Below are 20,368 nucleotides of genomic sequence, written 5' to 3'. Positions count from 1 at the left end.
TATTAGTTTCTACTATGAATTTGAACACATAATATGAAAAAGCAGTGACAACATCTAAAGTTACATACCTCTCCCCATTGGGTCGAATCAGCGGCCGCTTATCACGAAGTTTGGGTCATTGAGGGAGACTCACGGGACCTCACAAGTAGACGTTCCTCGAACCTAAAGCGCCAGAACATTAGACATCCAGCTAAGCGTCGTCGTCATCCTGCTACGCCACATCGACAGGGGCCTACTGCTCCACCTGATGTTGAGTGTTGTTGTCCTGCTGCACCTCCTCCTCCGTCTTACGGGTGCTCCTCCTCCCCCTCTTTGTCCTTATCCCACCGTCCACCATCTTTGTCCAACAACCTGCAATTAAGAGTAAGCAAATAAGCACTGATAAAAAATTGTATTTAGAAACAGATGTGAAATAAATAAAATATAGCATTACATTGATTAAAATTAATGTTCATATGTGTCCAGGTTAGCCGAATCATAAGTATCATCATCACTATCAACCATTACATCGATTAAAAATAATCTTCATATGCGATCTGTCACTACGACACCTTTCGTAAAGTTCTTGATGTCTAGTCGGAACACATGGTCAGGAGGGAGAAATTGTCAATGTTTATCGAATGACGAATATTTGCCACCCTTTTTCAATCAAATGAACCTAAGAGCTTCCTTGCAAACTAGGAATGAGATCTTATCGTGAACACATTAGGTGCAGAATAGCCCATACGTCGGTAAGTCATGCATGGAGTACTGGTACCAAACATGCATTTTGAAGTTTGTTTTCGTAGCTCGGTCATACGTCCATACCCCTCCCTCCCAAGCACGGTCTGATTCATCAATCAAAGGCTCCATGTACACACCCATTTTATTCCTCGGGTGTCCAGGAATTATCAACGACACGAATATGTTCTGTCTTTAAAAGCATATGCCGAGGGGGAGATTGATGGGGATAACAAACATGGGCCAACATGTGTATGGGGCAGCGGCCATTCCATAGGGATTGAACCCATCTGTGGCCAGCACAACACATACATTACGTGCCTCTTTGGCTTTTTCACGGTGAATGGCATCAAAGTGGGTCCATGCTTTACCATCGGACGCGTGCACCATCTTGTCAGGATTGTATCATTTGCCATTTTTTGTGCCATGTCATCTGTTTCGTGGATTCCTCGGTCATGTATAGACGCTAGACCCTCGGTATGAATGGAAGGTGGCATATGATTATCACGCGATGTCGAGCTGCTTCTTCTGTCCATCACCAGAGTCTACCTCCATGAACCTACGTAGGATTGTCACGAGGATGTCGAGCTGCTTCTTCTATCCATCACAAGAGTCTACCTCCATGAACCTAGACAATTTACACTTTGGATAGTACTTTGCCTCTGCGTATTCTTTCCTAAATAGCACACAGCCCTTCGGACAAACATGTATCTGCTCATACATCATCTTGAGTGCACGAAAGAGTTTTTGTACCTCGTACATGCTCTTTGGCAGAACATGATCCTCTAGAAGCAGGCTGCCAATAACTGTCAACAAAACATCGAAGGTGCCTCGACTCATGCTTTACTTTGACTTGAACGCCATTATACACCCAATGGCATCCAATTAAGAAACCTTTGTTTTGTCGTGAAGGGGTTTCTATGCCACATCAAACATGTCATAGAATGCCTTTGCGGTCGCCTCTAGCTCATCCTCTGTACGTCCTTTGGCGAAGTGTGTCTCATTATAGTCGTTCAACATATCTGCTACCCCGGCATCAGCATCATAATCCTCGATGCATTGTCTCACCACCTCCTCTCTCGTACGATACGCTTCACCATGGAAGATCCACCGACTATAGTCTGGCATAAATCCATTCTTCTAGATATGTTTTACCATGGCCTTCTTTGTTTTTCTTTTCCTGTTAGCACATTTGCTGCACGAGCATGGGACTAGACTCGCTCCTTTAGCAGTTTCGCCAAATGCTCGTTCCACGAAAGAAACGGTCTTTCTAATCCATTTAGGGGTGACACCATTCCTTCCTACATGACCTGTGTACATCCACTCACGATCATCTATCCTCTAATATATATAACTGAGTATAGTTTAATATAAATTTATAATGCATGTGCACTACGTTCCTACCTTCTAATAGGTGAGGATAGGTCCTAATCCTACCAACGATTGCGTAGATGGGGTTAGTTTCCATGCTCTACTCCGATTCGAGACAGAGTTTCGACAGCACCTCCTCGTTGTTCTTTGGATACACGTCCTAGCAGGGAGAGTGTACTGTCTAGAGAACAATAGGGAGGTGACGCTGAAATTATTTCTCGGACCAGAGTAGAGCATGGAAACTAACACCATCTACGCAATTGCGGGCTATCTAAAAAATGTGGACAATTCGAAACAGATACATTTGTAGATATGCAAAGATCTGCATATCTACATTGTATCTCTTTTGAACAGGAGATGCCTAACTGGATTACATAATCTATGGCCATGATGCGAAAAAGAGGTTATACCTAGGGTGACGGTGGAGTCAGGCTATTGAGGCTGTGGCGGGTCGGTGCAGTGGCGACGCGATGCAGGCAAACACACAACTTCTAGGAAGACAAATACCTTCTCTGCAAAAAAGGAAGACAAGTCTGTCAGCACAAAATTTTGATAGAACGTCCTCTGTACGATGAGATTTCTAAACTTGCAAGAAAACTAACATCACGATGGATGACATGCACATATATACATCAATGCCACGATAGTCGATAACCACATATACATCAATCTATGCACTAGTCACTAACCCAATATTACTTGAATTGATTGCAAATATAGAACTCAACTAGTCCTTAAGTCATCCACAAGTTCAATTTCTAGTAAGAAAGTGAAACTTGTGTTCTAAAGTTTATACACAACATCATAACCACAATTATATCCAAGCCATAATTAAAAACGGAGCTTCTCCCGCTGACCATCACTCCAAGTCTCAGAGCCAAGTACTAAATGGCACTCAACAAGACCCATACATTGGCTACTGTGACATGAACCATTCGACATGCTTTAGTTGGTAATTTCTGTCGGTTCACCAAACTCCGATCCACAAAACTAGTTGAACTGCCTTAGTCTATCAAGACCAACATCACCTGATTTTGTATTAAGGCTCTAATCCTCATACAACTCTTAGCATCAAAACCACCAATAGCATGCAAAGACAAGTGATAGGGATCCTCCCCTCCTTGATCCTCTTGATCAAGTTGATAGAGAACTTGATCAGTCAACACAATCTGCATATCTTCTACTAATAGATTATGCAACTGCCCCACTCGTTTTGGACATTTAGACAACTATCAGCCCTTTCACAAACTGAGACAGAAAGAAAATCTCATCTAACTTTGGATTATGAACTGCAGTAGTAAAAATAGAGCTCCTCACCTTGGCGGTGGCCGGAGCAGGGAATGACGTGCAGATACGGGTGTGCTTGTGGTTGGGGCTTGGACTGACTAGTGGCACGGGGCACAGGGTCAACGATGCCTCCATAGAAGTTTTATGATTTCATGTAAATGTCGGCTAGGTTTCTACACATAGTGTGTTGACAACTTTCACGAAACATTTTCAAATTTTTATCACAGCCTCTACATATGATATCATGACATGCCGACAAGTTTCATGATTTTTTGACTTTGTTTGTGTTTTATATTATTTTAAAACAACTCGATCGCAAGTTTGAGGTCATGTTTCGTGAGCATTTTCTTCGGTCTAAATGGCCTAAATGGAACGATTTTAATCGGGTTTAAACATTGTTTAGCCTATTTATTTGACTGTTTTCTTGATAGGGCTAAAATGTGGTGGGTCAGCTGCATTGGCCTGATACTATTAGGGTTCCCCTCACCTTCTCTACCCGAGCTTGCCTTCTTTCCTTTGGTTTTTGATAGTTTCTATACATGAATATGTCTTCTTGCATGTTTTAGTTGTTTTTTAATTAGCTAAACTTAGGGAGATTTTAGTTTTCTTGAATTGGCCATTTTGGTTATATGGATATGTAATATTTTATGTCAGAGTTGTTGTCCGTTTATCACAATGTTGTATCGCTAAACCAAATATATTTGTGGATTTACTCATTTACTCTTACTAAAATTTACATACTACATACTAACCCTTCTTTTGTAGGTACATTGTTTAGATGGAGAGGACATCAAAAGCTTTGTGCTTATTTCAAAAAAGGTTAGTGAAAAGCTATTTAATTTTGCTGAAATGTTGCTATAGTAGAAAACCATTTAGATAGTTTAATTCCGTTTAAACACGTCTAAACACTAAACTGAGCCTCACCATTCATCTATCGTTTATCGTTAAAGTTACCATTGTATTCAATAAAGGAGCTACATGTGCATTTGAATATTCAATAAAAACTTGATTTTGTATCTATATATATCTACTAGTTGAGTGCCCGTGCGTTGCTACGGAAATCATATAAATCTGTGTTTTCTACTATGCGACGCGAGGGATTGACATTATTAGAAGTCATTTTTCTATCGGGCCTAGTGGAGTACCCATGGGTTGCTACGAAGACCATATAAATCGTTGGGTTTTGCCATTTACATCGTAATAATTTCTTTAGTGTGCAACTTCCACCAATTACCTAATCATTCCTTACACAAGCACCTGGTACTCGTTACCCCTTGGCTCAGCTTTGGCCACCTCCTTAGACACTTTAGTCTCAGTACACACAGGGCACGAGAACCTTCCAATATCAAACAAGGCGACATCATGGTAACTAAAAGAGAATGTTTTCAAGTGTCATTTTTATAATAATAGAACAATATACTAATGATGGTGCACTCTAATCTTGTTCATGCATTCCAGATGAATTATGTGCCAACTCTAAAAACACTAATATCCTTTTTGGAGTGAAACAAATATTGTAAAAGAAGATGGAAGTCTTCTATAAAAGAGAATGTTTTCAAGTGACATCATGTTTCTATTTAGCCCAAGTAATGCTTTCAAGCGCTGATGCGGTCGGCTACAAGATCCGTTTGGGAGTTAGGGGGGATGTGCTGCGTCGTGATAGTGCGGAAGCGATTCGATTTACGTGAATGCGTTTGATTTCGCTGGGTCGCGACTGTTTGTTTGCGACATCAATTTGTCCCTACTGGAGAGTTTGAATTATGTAGGCATTTCATGCGATTTCTCGTCTGAATGCAACCATCAACACACGTTGTTGGAATGGAATCTAGGTTGATCGCATCGGAAGGCTGGGACAATCCATAAACATCCCAGCTCTTATTGTATGGAATAATAGGGTGGTTCATGCTTTGGATGAAATTGAGATACTGGTGAGATATAAACAGATACCAATGTCTGATACTCACGATCCCCCCTCCTCATGCCAAGCACCAATAGTTGTTCATGCTATATATTTTAGTTTGTAGTCCTGCCTGATCTATGGCGATTTCTTTCTGTCATGCTTCAGAACACATGTCACTTGCATATTCCTTTGGGGTTGGGTGATCACTGCCTTTGGGGTATTGTGGTGGCAGAGGCAAGGGAGGACCATTGGTTCTTGTTCTACCTTGTAGTCATGTACATCTTGTGATTGCAGAGCTTATCAACATGAGCGGAGCCAGCCAAACATAATTACCAGGATGATGGGTTCTTCCACTTCGTTTTAGTTGTCTAGGTGATAAATATGAAAGAAATTTCACGGGCCAACCCTGTGAGCTTGATATCCAGTATTCACAAATTTGTTCTAGCTCCAACACTAATTCTTCTATTTCACTTCATTTTTAAACAACCAGACTTTAAGTTATATTTGGCCTGATATTCGTTGGCTAGTGCAACTTCATTTGTAGTGAGGGACCAGCAGCTGTATAGTGATTCGTGTGTATCATGGAGCTATGTTCTCATCTTATGAAATAAAAAGCTTCATTTTTTGTTCTCTCATTTGACATGTTTGTTTGTTTCATCATGATAAGAAAATGATCCTCAACTCCGGCTAATCCATATCTTGTCTGCAGGTCCAAGTAGTTCGTTTCGTGAGTTATCCAAAGTTGCGCCGCAAAGATGAGTACCGCTAATCGCTACCAACACATCAAGTCAACTAAGCCTGTTGTAGGTATATAAGATACTCTTTGATAACATGGTATATGTTATATGCCATGTGCCATGCTTTTATTCTGTAACATGCTTATATCTAAAGAATAACGATGACATGAGTACATGACAATACAATAACAATCATAATCCAATAAACAAACAAATTTCTGGCATGAACTTCACTATATTGTATATTATTGAATAGGATATAAGAGTGTATTTTTGTGCTATACCTTGATTTGTTAATATTACGTTATTCAACTCCACAAATAGTAGCAAGTGAATCTTCGGTTCCTTTTATTTTCTGTCACATGCACTTTTTTTGCTAAATTCTTGTTAATTGTTTGATAGGCAAAGCAAGAAAATTGAAGGATCTCATGATAAAAAGTGACAATAGGATATGTGCTGACTGTGGTGCACCTGATCCCAAATGGGCGTAAGTGGCCTCATTGTTTCTCATTGAACTTCTATTATTATGTTTATCATTTCAGAAGATAGCTACTTACATGGCTTCTCTACAAAAGATCCTTCCTTTTTATGTTGATAAACTGGATCATTGATTTCTTTTATATGAAGACAGAATGCAATGGAGCGCCCATGTGTACACACACAGCTTTGCTACTATACCCATGCCATTGATTACAAAACAAACAAAAAAAATGCTCAATATGCACAATACTTTATTTTGTTTTTATTTCATTTCATTATACATAAGTTGTAAAAGCTATTTGTTTTTTGTGCATTTCAGATCTGCTAATATTGGAGTGTTTCTTTGCTTAAAATGTGGAGATGTTCATAGGGCACTTGGACCTGACATCTCAAAGGTTATTTGAACATGACAAACTTCTTTTACATTTCTTTTCATTGTACTGTACATATATGTCAATGCACCTTCAAACTCATCAGCATTTTTAGTACTCTTATGATCTTTAGTCTGTCATAGTTCACGCTTAGACTCCTTACTCATTTCATGGTTTCGCTATTCTCCATCAGGTTTTATCTGTAACTTTGGATGATTGGTCTGATAGTGATATCGACTCCATGGTTGAGGTTGGTGGAAACTCACATGCAAATTCAATTTATGAGGCTTTTCTTCCAAAAGATCACCTAAAACCCAAACCAGATTCAACGATGGAATATATGACAAAAATTATAAGGTCTGCTAACTGTTCCATCGGTGCTCTGTAATGTCACCAATGTTCGCCTATATAATAATCCCTTATCTTTTTTATATACAGAGCTAAGTATGAGACACAAGATTTTTTGAAGCCAAGTCTACGCATTTCATCAAGATCATCTTTTAAATCTACCACCTCTATGAAGAGTGTAGATATCAATTTCTCTAGCACTTCAAGGAAGGACATCTCTGTAAGTTGTGCTGAGAAATATGTCTTACATTTTTTTTATATTTATCTCACCTATTTCATGGCTAATATGATTTTTGCATAGCAATTGCATGTCTGTGATGGAGCATGTTCATTGAAACTTGTATGGTTGTAGTGATTTTGTCAAACTGCCTTACCGTTACAAATTTATCATAGGAAGATACAAGAGAATTTGTTGGAGAGTTGAATATCACACTGGTCAAAGGCACCAACTTGGCCGTTAGAGACATGCTAACAAGTAATCCATATGTTGTTTTAACGCTCGGGCCTCGGAGGGCAGGTATATTTATATAAAGTTTATATACACAAATCATTTTATTTATCCTGTTAGTTTTGCTCCAAAAATTCAACAATTGGTTCTAACTGCAGAAAGCTCAATCAACGGTTAAAATAAGTGATCTGAATCCGGTATGGAATGAAGTGCTTAAGATATCTGTTCCTCGAAATTATGGACCTCTAAAACTTGTAAGTTTTATCATTAGAACCTTTTAATTATTTTCCTTGTATCCGAAGGATTCTAGTTCTGAACTAATGCACTTCTGCTGGTGCATTTTTACACTTATTGCTTGCTAATGGGTTGGACCTGCAAAGGCAGACTGTTATGAGCTAAAACTGGATTTGCTTTACCTTTTTTTGCACTTGTTTGTTCTGTGAGACTGATATTTTGAGTTTCAACATTTATTACATATTATTTTAAAGGGCACGATTCATTACTTTGACCATTAGAACATAAGCCCTGTAAAATGTGATCATGCAATCATTGGATGTAAACTGATGAGACAGAATGTTGCAGGATGGATTGGCTCAAGGACTAATATAGCCAACTTATGACAATGTAATAATTCATGAAGATATTGTTCCTTATGTTCATGGAGTTTGTTTTGTTAGGATTTTATGCTTTCATTTTCTGTTTCCTTAACAAAACCTCAGGCACCTTGAAGACAGCTTGGATGATTGGTTTGATGAACAGCTAGAGAACTACTTAGATGATGATTATCTTGTGTTTGATTGCCCTGGTATATTCTCGATTCATCTTTGCATGCTTTAATTGTTTTATAATAGTTGCACAATTTCATCTCACTTATTCTTGCCACTTACATGAATGTGAAAAATCAAGCAATCATTCTTTTTACTGCTTGTGGCCTTGTGCATTATACAGGTCCACCAATTATATACAAAATACCATTTTGGGTTACCTCTGCTGTGTTTAACAATGCTAGTTTGTACTATCTCCGTGTTCGAATATTTGCCGTCCGCTAGTTCATTTTTGAACTAAAACACGACAAATAAAAAAGAACGGAGGGAGTATGTCTTTCTAATAATTATTATATACATGAAAACTACATATTTACAGGGTTGACATTATGTGTAGTGGTTAATAAGCTTCTGCATGTTGCTTTTTAGGCCAGATTGAACTCTTCACACATGTTCCAGTTCTGCGGAACTTTGTCGAGCACCTGAAACGGAAAATTTTCAACGTTTGCGCTGTTTACCTTCTTGATTCACGGGTTTGAATCATGAATAGAAATTTTCTTGACAATGAATATATATTGAACCAAAACCCAAGCCCGAGTACGGTTATTTTTTCATGATCCAGTTTGTCAGCGATGTAACAAAATACATTAGTGGTTGCATGGCTTCTCTATCTGCTATGATTCAGCTTGAACTTCCTCATATCAACATCCTTTCAAAGATGGATCTGATCTCCAACAAAAAAGATGTAGAAGAGTATGTTTTATTTCTTTCCTCTCTTGCAAATGTTTTATTTCTTTCCTCCCTTGCATAGTTCTAAAGGTTTGAATTTCCTTGTTTGTATTAATGTTCCAATGGCTCTAGGTACCTGGACCCAAATGCACAGGTTCTTCTTTCACAGCTGAATCGGCAGATGGCACCTTGGTTTGGCAAGTTGAACAAGTGTTTAGCTGAACTGGTAAGCCTACTATGAATCATCCTTCATACAAGCATTTAATGTTAAAATATTTTTATCAGAGCTCTTTAGTGATGCATGCACCCATAATTGTTGGATTTGTACATTTCAGTTTATATCCTTTGGATATAAATTCATTGGCAAGTTAAGATATGCTAAGTATTATAGCTTGAGCCAAATGTTCCTTCAATGTGGTACTTGAAAGTCACCTAGAGGGGGGGTGAATAGGCGGAATCTGAAAATTATAAACTTAAGCACAACTACAAGTCGGGGTTAGCGTTAGAAATATAATTGAGTCTGAAAGAGAGGGAGAAAACAAATCACAAGCAAATGAAAAGTGAGACGCGATGATTTGTTTTACCGAGGTTCGGTTCTTGCAAACCTACTCCTTGTTGAGGTGGTCACAAAGACCGGGTCTCTTTCAACCCTTTCCCTCTCTCAAACGGTCACCTAGACCGAGTGAGCTTTCTTCCTTGATTTCCCGGGTCACTTAGACCCCGCAAGAACCACCACACAATTGGTGTCTCTTGCTTCGCTTACAAGGTTTTGAGAGTAAGAATGAGAGAAAGAAGAAAGCCAACCAAGCAACAAGAGCAACAAAAGAACACAAGTCGATCTCCTCACAAGTCCTAAGAACTAGAATTGAATTGGGGACTTTGATTTGATCAGAGGCTTTGATTTGTGTCTTGGAGTGTTGTGTATTTCTCTTGTATTGAATGAGGTGTAGTGAATGCTTGGATGCCTTGAAGTGTGGTGGTTGGGGGGTATTTATAGCCTCAACCACCAATATGGCCGTTGGTGAAGGCTTCTGTCGTATGGCGCACCGGACAGTCCGGTGCGCCACCGGACACTGTCTGGTGCGCCAGCCACGTCACCAGGCCATTGGGTTCCGACCGTTGGAGCTTCTGACAACTAGGCCACCGGACAGTCCGATGGTGCACCGGACAGGTCCTGTTCACTGTTCGGTGCGCCTTCTGGCGCCTGCTCTGACTTCTACGCGCGCAGGCGCGCACTGTTTGCTTTCACTGTTCACTTGCAGACGACCGTTGGCGCGAAGTAGCTGTTGCTCCGCTGGCACACCGGACAGTCCGATGTTACACCGGACAGTCCGGTGAATTATAGCGGAGCGGCCTCCCCAGATTTCCGAGGCTGGCAAGTTTGATTTGATTCTCCCTGGTGCACCGAACACTGTCCGGTGGTGCAACGGACACTGTCCGGTGGCACACCGGACAGTCCGGTGCGCCAGACCAGGGCTGCCTTCGGTATACTTTGCTCCTTTGTTTTGAACCCTTTCTTTTATCTTTGTATTGGTTTGTTGTGAACCTTTGGCACCTGTAGAACATATATTCTAGAGCAAACTAGTTAGTCCAATAATTTGTGTTGGGCAATACAACCACCAAAATTCAATTGGAAAAGGTTTGACCCTATTTCCCTTTCAATCTCCCCCTTTTTGGTGATTGATGCCAACACAAACCAAAGCAAATATAAAAGTGCAGAATTGAACTAGTTTGCATAAGGAAGTGCAAAGGTTGCTTGGAATTGAAACCAATAATTATTTCTACTAGATATGCGTGGATGATTTTCTCTTAGTTAAAATTTTGGACTACGCTCGCACCACAAGTTTTGTTTTTGCAAATCCTTTGTAAAATTCTTTTGAAAACATTTTGCAAATAGTCAAAGGAATATGAATAAATTTGAGAGAAGCATTTTCAAGATTTGAAATTTTCTCCCCCTGTTTCAAATGCTTTTCCTTTGACTTAAACAGAAACTCCCCCTAAATAAAATTCTCCTCTTAGTGTTCAAGAGGGTTTTTGCAATTTTTGAAGATACTACTTTCTCCCCCTTTTGAACACAATAAGATATCAATTTGAAAAACTTCATTTTTAAAATTTGGTGGTGGTGCGGTCCTTTTGCTTTGGGCTCATACTTTCTCCCCCTTTGGCATGAATCGCCAAAAACTAATACTTATGAGTGAAATATAAGCCCTTTAACTTTCTCCCCAATGGCAAATAAATAGAGATGAGTGAAGATTATACCAAAGTGGAGAATAATACGGAATACCGACAAATATCAATGGAGTTGAGTGGAAGCGCCTTCTTTGCCGAATACTCTATTTCCTTTTCAATTCTATGACTAAGCATAACAATATACTTGAAAAACATACTAGTCATAGACATGAAGAGAGATATGATCAAAGGTATAAATGAGCTACATGTGCAAAGAATCAACCAATATTCCTAGAATTAAGAATATTTAGCTCATTCCTAAGTTTGGTAAAGGTTTGCCCATCTAAAGGCTTGGTAAAGATATCGGCCAATTGATCTTTGGTGTTAATATAGGCTATCTCGATATCCCTTTTTTGTTGGTGATCTCTCAAAAAGTGATACCGAATGGCTATGTGCTTAGTGCAGCTGTGTTCAACGGGATTATCCGCCATGCGGATTGCACTCTCATTGTCACATAGGAGAGGAACTTTGCTAAATTTGTAGCCATAGTCCCTAAGGGTTTGCCTCATCTAAAGTAATTGCGCGCAACAATGGCCTGCGGCAATGTACTCGACTTCGGCGGTAGAAAGAGCTACTGAGTTTTGTTTCTTTGAAGCCCAAGACACCAGGGATCTCCCCAGAAACTGACAAGTCCCTGATGTGCTCTTCCTATCAATCTTACACCCTGCCCAATCAGCATCGAAATATCCTAATAAAGCAAAAGAGGATCCCTTAGGGTACCAAAGACCAAACTTAGGTGTTTGAACTAAATATCACTATACCACAACCCAAATTTAGCAACTCCTTTAGAGTCGTTAAAAGTGGCTATAGCAACCGAGGATTAGTCGGTATAGACTTATGCCGACTGCAAGTATAGGTCGGTGATACTGGCGTCGGCAAAAGTTTTTGCCGACCGACGAATCTATGCCGACGGATAGTCGGACACCATAATGAGTAATATCGACCGACCTGGTTGTGCCGACACGCAGTTTGTGACTAGTTGTACCGACTGATAGTGAAACGGTATATGCATTTTTAGCGACCCACAGTTTGACGCGAACTTTTCAGACATAAAATATGTACAATATATTTCTAATTATTATAATACCCCCAAATTATCAATACAATTCACCATTTGCACACAATTATTGGCACAATCATTCATTGATTCAACATCAGCATAGAAACATTTTGATTTCTCAGGACACACAAGAAATTGTTCAACAATCTTTGAAACAAAGGTACCAAGCACAAGCAGCAAAAGTGCATTGTCGCTTCCAAACAGCACACAGTCAGTACTATTACAGTTGTCAACACAACAACCCAAAAGCTATAACCATTCTCCATTACACCATATGCTTGCAACCCAAAAGCTACAACTACAGTCTTAATGTAGGAAACCCAAAAGCTGCAAACTAAGAAGACAACCCTTCTCCATTACACCATATGCTTGCTGTTTGAACAAGTTGCTGTCAGCTGGTCCATCAAATGTGCTACCTAGCATATCCCAGAATTACCTGAAATGCAATGAGTAGCTATATGAACATAAGGCACCACAACTCAACATTGAGTATGCAGGAAACTGCAGAAATAATATGGAGATCATTCCCTCTCATAGCCCAGGAAGTGCCCATCAGGACATACAACAAATAATTATTTATACAAAGAGAAAGGGGGCTGCCACACCCAGCATAAACAACTAATCTTTCCCCAGCCTAACAAGGTCCCTCATTTCCCCAACCTCTATTTCCTCACTGCATATGCACAACAGCTCAATTGATGGTGCTATGAACTCTGAACCAACCAAAACACAAATGTGAAATAGCAGCAATCTAGTGTTCTAATTGATGGCGCTCACTGCATAAGTAGATAATGGAGTCCAGGGTTCTAATTCAGCAATCTATTAAATGTGAAACATAAACTAAGTCACATAGATAACAAAAAATGAAATAGCATTTTAGAGTGCACCATACATGATACATGATAAGAAATTTAGAATAATAGGTTCTGCAAAACAAACACGAAACAACTAACACTAATCAAGATTGCAGTATTTATAGATGGATGTTTCCTTTTGCTACTAGTGGAAAGGAAGAGCTATGTGGTCCTATGCATGTGAATAAGAAAAAACAAAATACCATACCAGTAGCAACATGGGATGATTTGGAAGCCTTGCTGACCTTCATCTATCAAACATAACAACAATTAGAAACTTTGTTTACACTAAGACATGAAAAATAGAAGCAAAGGCAAGTGCAGTTATTACTCTCTTGTATGGCCATGCAACAGGCATCATATAAGCATCACCCATGGTCTCCATATGGTCATAAGGGCGAGGCAGATCTGCATCCCTTTTTAGCACAACATTCACAACTACTTCACAAAATTGTGTTCCAAGATTTTCACCTCCTAGCACAGTGTTTGGATTAGTTGAAGTAATTGTTCCCTTTGCCACAGGATCAGATCTCAACATTGCATAGAGTATCACATCTTCCCCAACCTGAAGCAGATAACATATTTGTGAGAACATAGTCAATGGATAGAACTGCTATTAAATCAGAAGCACAAACTTGTAGAATAGATGAGAATGTTACTAGTGCATCATGTGAAAAGTGAGTGGCAGTATCATTTCTTAGCTGAACATCATGTGAAAAGCGAGTGGCAGCATCATTTCTTGGTCGAACATCATGTGAAAAGCGAGTGGCAGCATCATTTCTAGGCCAGACTGATGTGGTTGCTCTTTTAGGTTGAATCGGGTTGCATTCATTGGGTGGTACAGATGTTTGTGCACCATCTTCCCCAACCTGAAATACATAACATATTTGTGAGAACTGCATTAAGTCAATGAATAAAACTGAACTATTTTTAAGTGACAGGTACAAACTTGTAGAATAGTTGAGAATATTACAAGTGCATCATGTGAAAAGCGAGTCGCAGAAACAATTCTTGGCCTAGTTGTGGTCACGCTTGTAGGGCGAATATTACCACCCCTGGGGAGAAACACGTACTCATCCTCTTCACAATGGTTATCTAGAGAAGCATCATCTTCTTGGAACTGAGCATCATGCGCCTGGTGAATATGCTCCTCTCTTGGGCTCTACATGAAAGATTAAAATATATACCATAATTATATATCTACATGCCTAATGAAACACATGCCTAAGGTTCTAAGTAGCTTTTCCTGTACTATAGAAAAAGACCATAAAATAAATAAACATTTATAGAAAGCACACCTGCGAATGGAGTCTTGAATTTGAATCATTGTGTGATCCCATTTCAACATTTTGCCTTTCTCGTTCCATCATTTCCTCTTGCATATCCGCTATACGTTTTTCTAAGGCTGCTTTCTCACTTTCAAGCTTTTTGCGAGCAAAAACTTCCATTTGAAGTCTTGTTGGTGTGTAGCACTTCAACCCAGGGGTACCAACTTCTTGAGGAGTTGGACCTAGACCCAAAACACGAACCCGTCCTCTTGGTTCCTTTTCTCCACAAACGGCAGCAAAGGCATCACCTTGTTGAATTGATCTTTCCTTCAACTCTGGACGTGCTTCAACTATTGCTTTAAGTTTGTTCTACAAAAAAGAATGTGGATGTTTATAGACCAAAAGTAGTGTTAATATTGAAGTTTTTTGAGGGACACACTTACAATTATTGGTTCTGCTGGACCCAAGGGAACTCCATTTTTTCTTGTATGTGTTTTGATATAAAGTTCATCTCTTCGAGGAGGACGCCCTAGTTTCTTTTCCTAAAGTGTTTTAATTTAGTTGTGAAAATACAAAACAAAAGTGTAGTAAAGTACAACAGAATAGATAATTCTTCATACCATTTCATGACCAGAACAAGCAAAGCTTTTACTGCCAGATGTATGATGTTGCTCCAACTTTGAGCGATTGACCTTGGCAATTTCCGTGCGAGCCTATGTTAGAAATAAATAAATTCAGCACACTTTTTCACTATATAATGCAGTTTAATATATTAATTTTTCCTTACATCAAAGTTAGGAGACATCCAATATTCTGTGAGAAAATTCCAAGCATCATCATCAACTCTGTCACCAACTTTTGTCTTCAGCTCCTCATTTGTTAGTTTCTCATTAAAGTATTGCTCCTTTAGGGTTGCCTTGAATTCCTTCCATTTTCTCCCGGCACTAGCAAGGAACCAATTGAAGGCAGCAGCATCGATGTCATAGATTTCCTAATGTACCATGGAAGAGCTGAACAGTCATTTACCACATAGGAATATAATGTTCTCTAGTACACAAGTCATAGTGCACAACAAAACCAGTAGCAAGGAAACAGGGGAATACTACTCCAACAGTGAGTATATAATTCTAGAACATATGTCTGAAATGAATTCTATACAGCAGACATCAGATGAAGTATCCAGCCTGCAGTTTGGACAAAATGTCGATTCTAGTGTTGATGAAGTGGTTTCTGTCGGGCTATTTTTCATTTATATAAAGCTTGAGAATAAACAGGACCTTGGCATAAAAAAGCACACCAGCTATGAGGTCCCTTGGCATAAAAAAAGCTTGAGAATAAACAGGCTCTGTGAACACCAGCTATGCATTCCCATGGTTTACCTGATGACTTGATGACTTACTTAAGAAAACTAAAGAAAAGCTGACAACACAAACAATACAAGCAATGATAGATATAATACCTTAATGCTTGTCCAAACTTCATACTTCTTTTCAGCAGGAACCAGCCTCCAATCAGCACATGCAACTGATAGTTTCTTCCTCACTAGACACCCAATGGCACTAGAAAACTTCCTACAATCTTTTCCAACAGGCTGACCATGTTCATTTAGTGTTATTTTTATTTTAGGCATGTCAGATTTCCTTGCGAATATGTCATCTAGCCTAGTAATACCCCTTCCTTTCCCTGCTCGTTTTTTTGGAATGTCTTCAAAATCTGCTGCAAGTAATTTAAAACATAAGAAATCTGAAATAGGTCAACATATATTTATTTATGATACAAGAGAATATGCATACTACAACCTTCATTATCACATAGAAAGTCTCCATCTGATTGATTTATCACAAGATCTTCAGCGATCTGTATATTTTCATTCCCATTATAGTTTCTTTGTGGCCTTGCACGTAAATTATGACCTTCGGTTGCTACAACACTTGTGTCATGAGTCCTCTACAAAAAAGCCCCATGATGTTGTAAATATTACCATGAAAAATGTGCAATGGACCTGTAGTTTAGAGAAAACCTTTGTTCTTTTCTCGGATGGACCCGCGGTCTTCAAAGTAGGGATATTAAGAGATGCTAGCTTCCTTTTGTTTTCTGCAATGATTGCTATCCGTTGCTGCTCGTACGCATTTATAGGGGCATCATTAATGTTTCTTCTTGCATTTGTCATATTTTCTCCTGAAAAGAAGGACACCAAATTAGCGATCTTTGCAAGGTAGTAAAAATTTCCAGCATGTACCATTTTTTACATTACTTACTTCGTAGAGCTTTTTTTAGACTTTTTTGGACCAACAATTATACCATCTATATCTGCTCTAACAGAAGGGACAACACCTCTTACAATATCCACTGTCACATTGCCATTGAGAATGGGAAAAAGCATAGCTTGTCCACTACAATTATCTGTGTGCTCGTTCTCCAAATCATCCACATCATACAAGTCCCTAGGTTTTGACTGAACAACAGCAGCCCACTCAGTATCAATCGGATCAGGAACATAGAATACTTGAAGTGCCTGTGATGCTAGAATGAATGGTTCATCTGATATTTTTTCACCGGTATTGAACAGATGCTTGAAATTGACATTTGTGATCCCAAATTGATCAGTTTTTACCCATTTGTGCTCCACACGATTGTCAACCCAATCGCACTTGAACAACACTACATTTCCGTTGTGGTGATAGTTTAGTTCAAGAATTTCCTTTATAATACCATAATAGGCCTTGTTTCCAATAATAATGTCATCATTTCTGCCCCCTTCAAAGCATGTTGACTCTGCAACTACAACAACCCCACTATTTTGAATAGACCTACCCTCATCATAGGACTTTGTGTGGAAATTGAACCCATTAATGGTATAACTACTATATTGCCGTGCAACCATCATTGGTGCCTTAGCTAAAATTTTTATCTCATGTGGTGCTTCTTCACCAATTTCTTCCACCTGTGATATTGAAATACTAGTGTCAAAGTTAAAGGTAATTTCATATCAAATAGTATATGCTTAGTTTTATTCTTACTTACATGCAACCTAAACCACTCATGAAAGGATTCATGCTGCATGCGGTTGACCGCTCGTTTATTCCGAACCCCAATTGAGGAGAGATAGTGAGCATGCTTGCTGTAAAATTCAATTTATCATTTCTAATGCAACAGGAAAGGGATCATCTAATGACAAGAATAAAGAAAACTTACTCCAAGTAAGGACCTATATTGTCGTAGTTGAACAAGACGTATCTATGGGCTTGTAGCCATGTTTTGTGGTCTAAATTCACTGTGCACTTCCCAGCTAATCCTCGACCAATGCAATGGAAGAAAGGAGTTGTACTATATTGTTCATCATCTCTAAGTTGATGGTTCAAATGAGTCTCACCATGTAAATACCGAGCACAAAATGTAAGGCACTCAGTAAACAAAGACCACTCCATAATTGATCCCTCACAGTGGCTTTTTGTATGAACAGAACCCTTCAATCTCATCAAATACCTATGCACATAATTAGCAAATTGTTAATGTTATAATGTTTGTGTGTGTAATATTTTTCACTGTGGTAGAATATGTCTACGAAAATTACCTCTCTACTGGCCACATGCTACGGAAATGGACTGGACCAGCTATCCTTGCTTGGGTAGGAAGGTGTACCATCAAGTGTACCATAATATCAAAAAAAGAAGGTGGGAATACAATCTCAAGAAAGCTCAATGTTTCAGCTATATCAGCCTCAAGACTTTCCATATCGCTGATTCGAATGACAGGTGATGCAAGTTTCTTGAAAAAATTACTTATACGAATCACTCCAGCGCTGACCACCTCAGGCAATATTTTTCTCACAGCAAGCGGCAGCAGGTGTTGTAGAATTATGTGGCTCTCATGACTCTTAAGGCCAAATACCTTTTTCTCTTTAACATGTACATTATGTCGTATATCAGATGCATAACCCTCAGGAAACTTCACCCCTTTTAGTACTTGACAGAATAGCTTTCTCTCATTAGAACTCATTGAGTAAGGTGCAGGTGGTAAATAATATTGGTCTTCAACTTCAATGGGGTGAAGATCACCTCTAATGCCTAGAGCTTAAAGGTCCAACCGAGAATTCAAGTTATCCTTCGATTTTCCATCTGTGCCCAAAAATGTATTAATTAAGCTTTCACTCACATTCTTCCCTATGTGCATGAAGTCAAAATTATGTCGCAACATTAAATCTTTCCAATATGGGAGTTTAAACCAAATAGATCTCTTTTTAAAAATGACTAATGGTTCCCCTTCCTTGCGTCTCTTGCGCTTTGCTTGTTTTTTTCCGGATGGATCCTTGCCAAAAATTGGATTAAGATCTTTAGTGCACTCTAAAATTTGTTCTCCGGAAAGCGGAGTAGGTGCTGGCCTAAACTCAGTTTTGCCACCAAATTTATCAGCATCAAACCTAAATGGGTGGTTTTCATGCAAGAATATACGATGATCCATAAAGCAAGTCTTGCTGCCATTACTAAGTCTAAGTGAACAAGTATGGTAGTGACAATCAGGACATGCTGCTTCACCAGAGGTGATAGATCCGGACGTGTACCCTAGACCTGGGAAATCAGTAATAGTCCACAATACTGCTGCTCGCAAATTGAAGAACTCACCCTTTGAAGCATCATAAGTTCTAACTCCATTGACAAACATATCTAGCAGATCATCAACAAGGGGTTGAAAATAGACATCCATCGCACTACCAGGTCCATTTCGACCAGGAATCAGCAAAGAAAGGATAAAATTTGATTGCTTCATGCACATTGAAGGTGGAAAGTTGTAGGGAATACAAATACCAGGCCATACACTATAGCTAACATTCTTGCTCCTAAATGGATTAAAGCCATCAGTTGCAAATGCTAGGCGGATATTACGGCTATCTGCAGCAAAGTTAGGATGTTTTTGGTCAAAGTTCTGCCATAAAGGTGAATCTGCAGGATGCCTTAGCAAACCATCTTTTTTCCGGTCCTCATCATGCCATCTCGTTAGACTTGCCATTTTAGAGGTCAAAAATAACCTTTGGAGTCTTTTCTTGATTGGGAAATAACGGAGAACCTTTTTAGGGACTTTGTAGATATGTTTCCCATCTAGACTCTTTCGTATTGATTTCCACCGTGAAACCTTACATTTTGGGCATGAATCCAAATTTTCATTGTCCTTCCAATAGAGAATGCAATCATTTTGACATGAATGAATACTGTTGTACCCAATTCCTATAGATTTCACCAATTTCTTAGCTTCATAAAAGCTTTTAGGGAGTGTTGAACCCTCAGGAAGGGCATCATTAAGTAGATCTAGTAGCAGGTTCATAGATCTATTGGTCCATCCTCCAAGGAGTTTGATGTGGAGTAATCTAATTAGGAAACGCAATTGTGTATATTTCTGGCAACTGGGATATAACTCTTTGCTATTTTCTGCGACCAATTTTTGGATGGAAACTAGCTCTTCACAAGGCTCAATAACAGAACTATTGTCCTCAAAATCACCTCTATCATCTAAACCGGCAACTAAATCTCTAAGCAAATCTGATATGTCATCATCTTCGTTAGACTCCTCCGTAGCCTCAATCCCTTGATTAACAGAAGAGGAGCTAGCTTCTCCATGTAAGTTCCATATTTTGTACCCTTTTATAAACCCATCACATATCAAGTGTTCACGTACTTCACTTGCCTCTCTCCAAAATGAGTTAAAACACCTTTTACAAGGCATAATATTTTGTTGCCTATAGCTGAATTCCTAAATGCAAAAGCTAAGAAACCATTCACTCCTTGTTGATATACCTTGGTGTGCCTA

General features: G+C 39.1%; 3 protein-coding genes across 7 annotated transcripts in view; 2 read left to right on the top strand and 1 right to left on the bottom strand.

Moving 5' to 3' along the window:
• Positions 1-5,975: 5,975 nt before the first annotated feature.
• On the top strand, positions 5,976-7,254 carry LOC103649372 (ADP-ribosylation factor GTPase-activating protein AGD12). Its single transcript, XM_020549189.2, has 4 exons — positions 5,976-6,085; positions 6,418-6,502; positions 6,815-6,890; positions 7,060-7,254. The coding sequence occupies exons 1-4, from the start codon at positions 6,034-6,036 to the stop codon at positions 7,252-7,254; spliced, it is 408 nt and encodes a 135-aa protein (XP_020404778.1). The 5' UTR covers positions 5,976-6,033.
• Positions 7,255-7,969: 715 nt separating this feature from the next.
• LOC109944429 (GPN-loop GTPase 3-like) overlaps positions 7,970-20,368 on the top strand; it is a 29,667-nt gene continuing 17,268 nt past the window's right edge. Inside the window, exons 1-4 of one of the 2 annotated variants that reach the window (XM_035965532.1) lie at positions 7,970-8,467; positions 8,861-8,959; positions 9,049-9,179; positions 9,288-9,381. In XM_035965532.1, the coding sequence (XP_035821425.1) occupies positions 8,438-8,467; positions 8,861-8,959; positions 9,049-9,179; positions 9,288-9,381 (354 nt within the window). In that variant the 5' untranslated portion in view covers positions 7,970-8,437. Of the gene's footprint in view, positions 8,468-8,855; positions 8,960-9,048; positions 9,180-9,287; positions 9,382-20,368 lie in introns of both variants that reach the window. The other variant, XM_020549188.2, reaches the window with a different exon arrangement.
• LOC103649371 (uncharacterized) lies at positions 12,563-17,657 on the bottom strand. 4 transcript variants are annotated; one of them, XR_004856509.1, is made up of 13 exons: positions 17,591-17,657; positions 16,587-17,510; positions 16,366-16,513; positions 16,026-16,282; positions 15,354-15,557; positions 15,187-15,279; positions 15,010-15,108; positions 14,597-14,935; positions 14,272-14,460; positions 14,001-14,167; positions 13,630-13,863; positions 13,507-13,549; positions 12,563-12,880 (listed from the first exon to the last, which is right to left on the bottom strand). XR_004856509.1 is itself a non-coding variant. In XM_020548656.2 (13 exons), exons 2-13 carry the CDS (start codon positions 16,806-16,808, stop codon positions 12,861-12,863), a joined length of 2,058 nt encoding a protein of 685 aa, XP_020404245.2. In that variant the 5' UTR covers positions 16,809-17,510; positions 17,591-17,657; the 3' UTR covers positions 12,563-12,860. The 4 variants fall into 4 exon arrangements, 2 of the variants coding, with proteins under 2 accessions (XP_020404245.2, XP_020404246.1); XM_020548656.2 differs by having other exon boundaries at positions 13,958-14,167; XR_004856510.1 differs by lacking the exon at positions 17,591-17,657 and having other exon boundaries at positions 16,026-16,279; positions 16,587-16,738.

The sequence above is a fragment of the Zea mays genome, chromosome 2 (assembly GCF_902167145.1).
Source record: "Zea mays cultivar B73 chromosome 2, Zm-B73-REFERENCE-NAM-5.0, whole genome shotgun sequence".
Taxonomy (NCBI): Eukaryota; Viridiplantae; Streptophyta; class Magnoliopsida; order Poales; family Poaceae; genus Zea; species Zea mays.
This window is presented reverse-complemented; position numbering and strand designations above follow the sequence as displayed.

What these genes read in the sequence shown, in the direction of transcription:
- LOC103649371 (XM_020548656.2), bottom strand. Translation starts at nt 16,808, where the DNA reads ATGGTACATGCTGGAAATTTTTACTACCTTGCAAAGATCGCTAATTTG. An exon ending in CTTTCTATGTGATAATGAAG is followed by an intron (nt 16,283 to 16,365) that starts GTTGTAGTATGC and finishes AATTACTTGCAG; the next exon opens with CAGATTTTGAAGACATTCCA. An exon ending in GGATGTCTCCTAACTTTGAT is followed by an intron (nt 15,280 to 15,353) that starts GTAAGGAAAAAT and finishes TTTCTAACATAG; the next exon opens with GCTCGCACGGAAATTGCCAA.
- LOC103649372 (XM_020549189.2), top strand. Translation starts at nt 6,034, where the DNA reads ATGAGTACCGCTAATCGCTACCAACACATCAAGTCAACTAAGCCTGTT. An exon ending in GTCAACTAAGCCTGTTGTAG is followed by an intron (nt 6,086 to 6,417) that starts GTATATAAGATA and finishes ATTGTTTGATAG; the next exon opens with GCAAAGCAAGAAAATTGAAG. An exon ending in GCACCTGATCCCAAATGGGC is followed by an intron (nt 6,503 to 6,814) that starts GTAAGTGGCCTC and finishes TGTGCATTTCAG; the next exon opens with ATCTGCTAATATTGGAGTGT.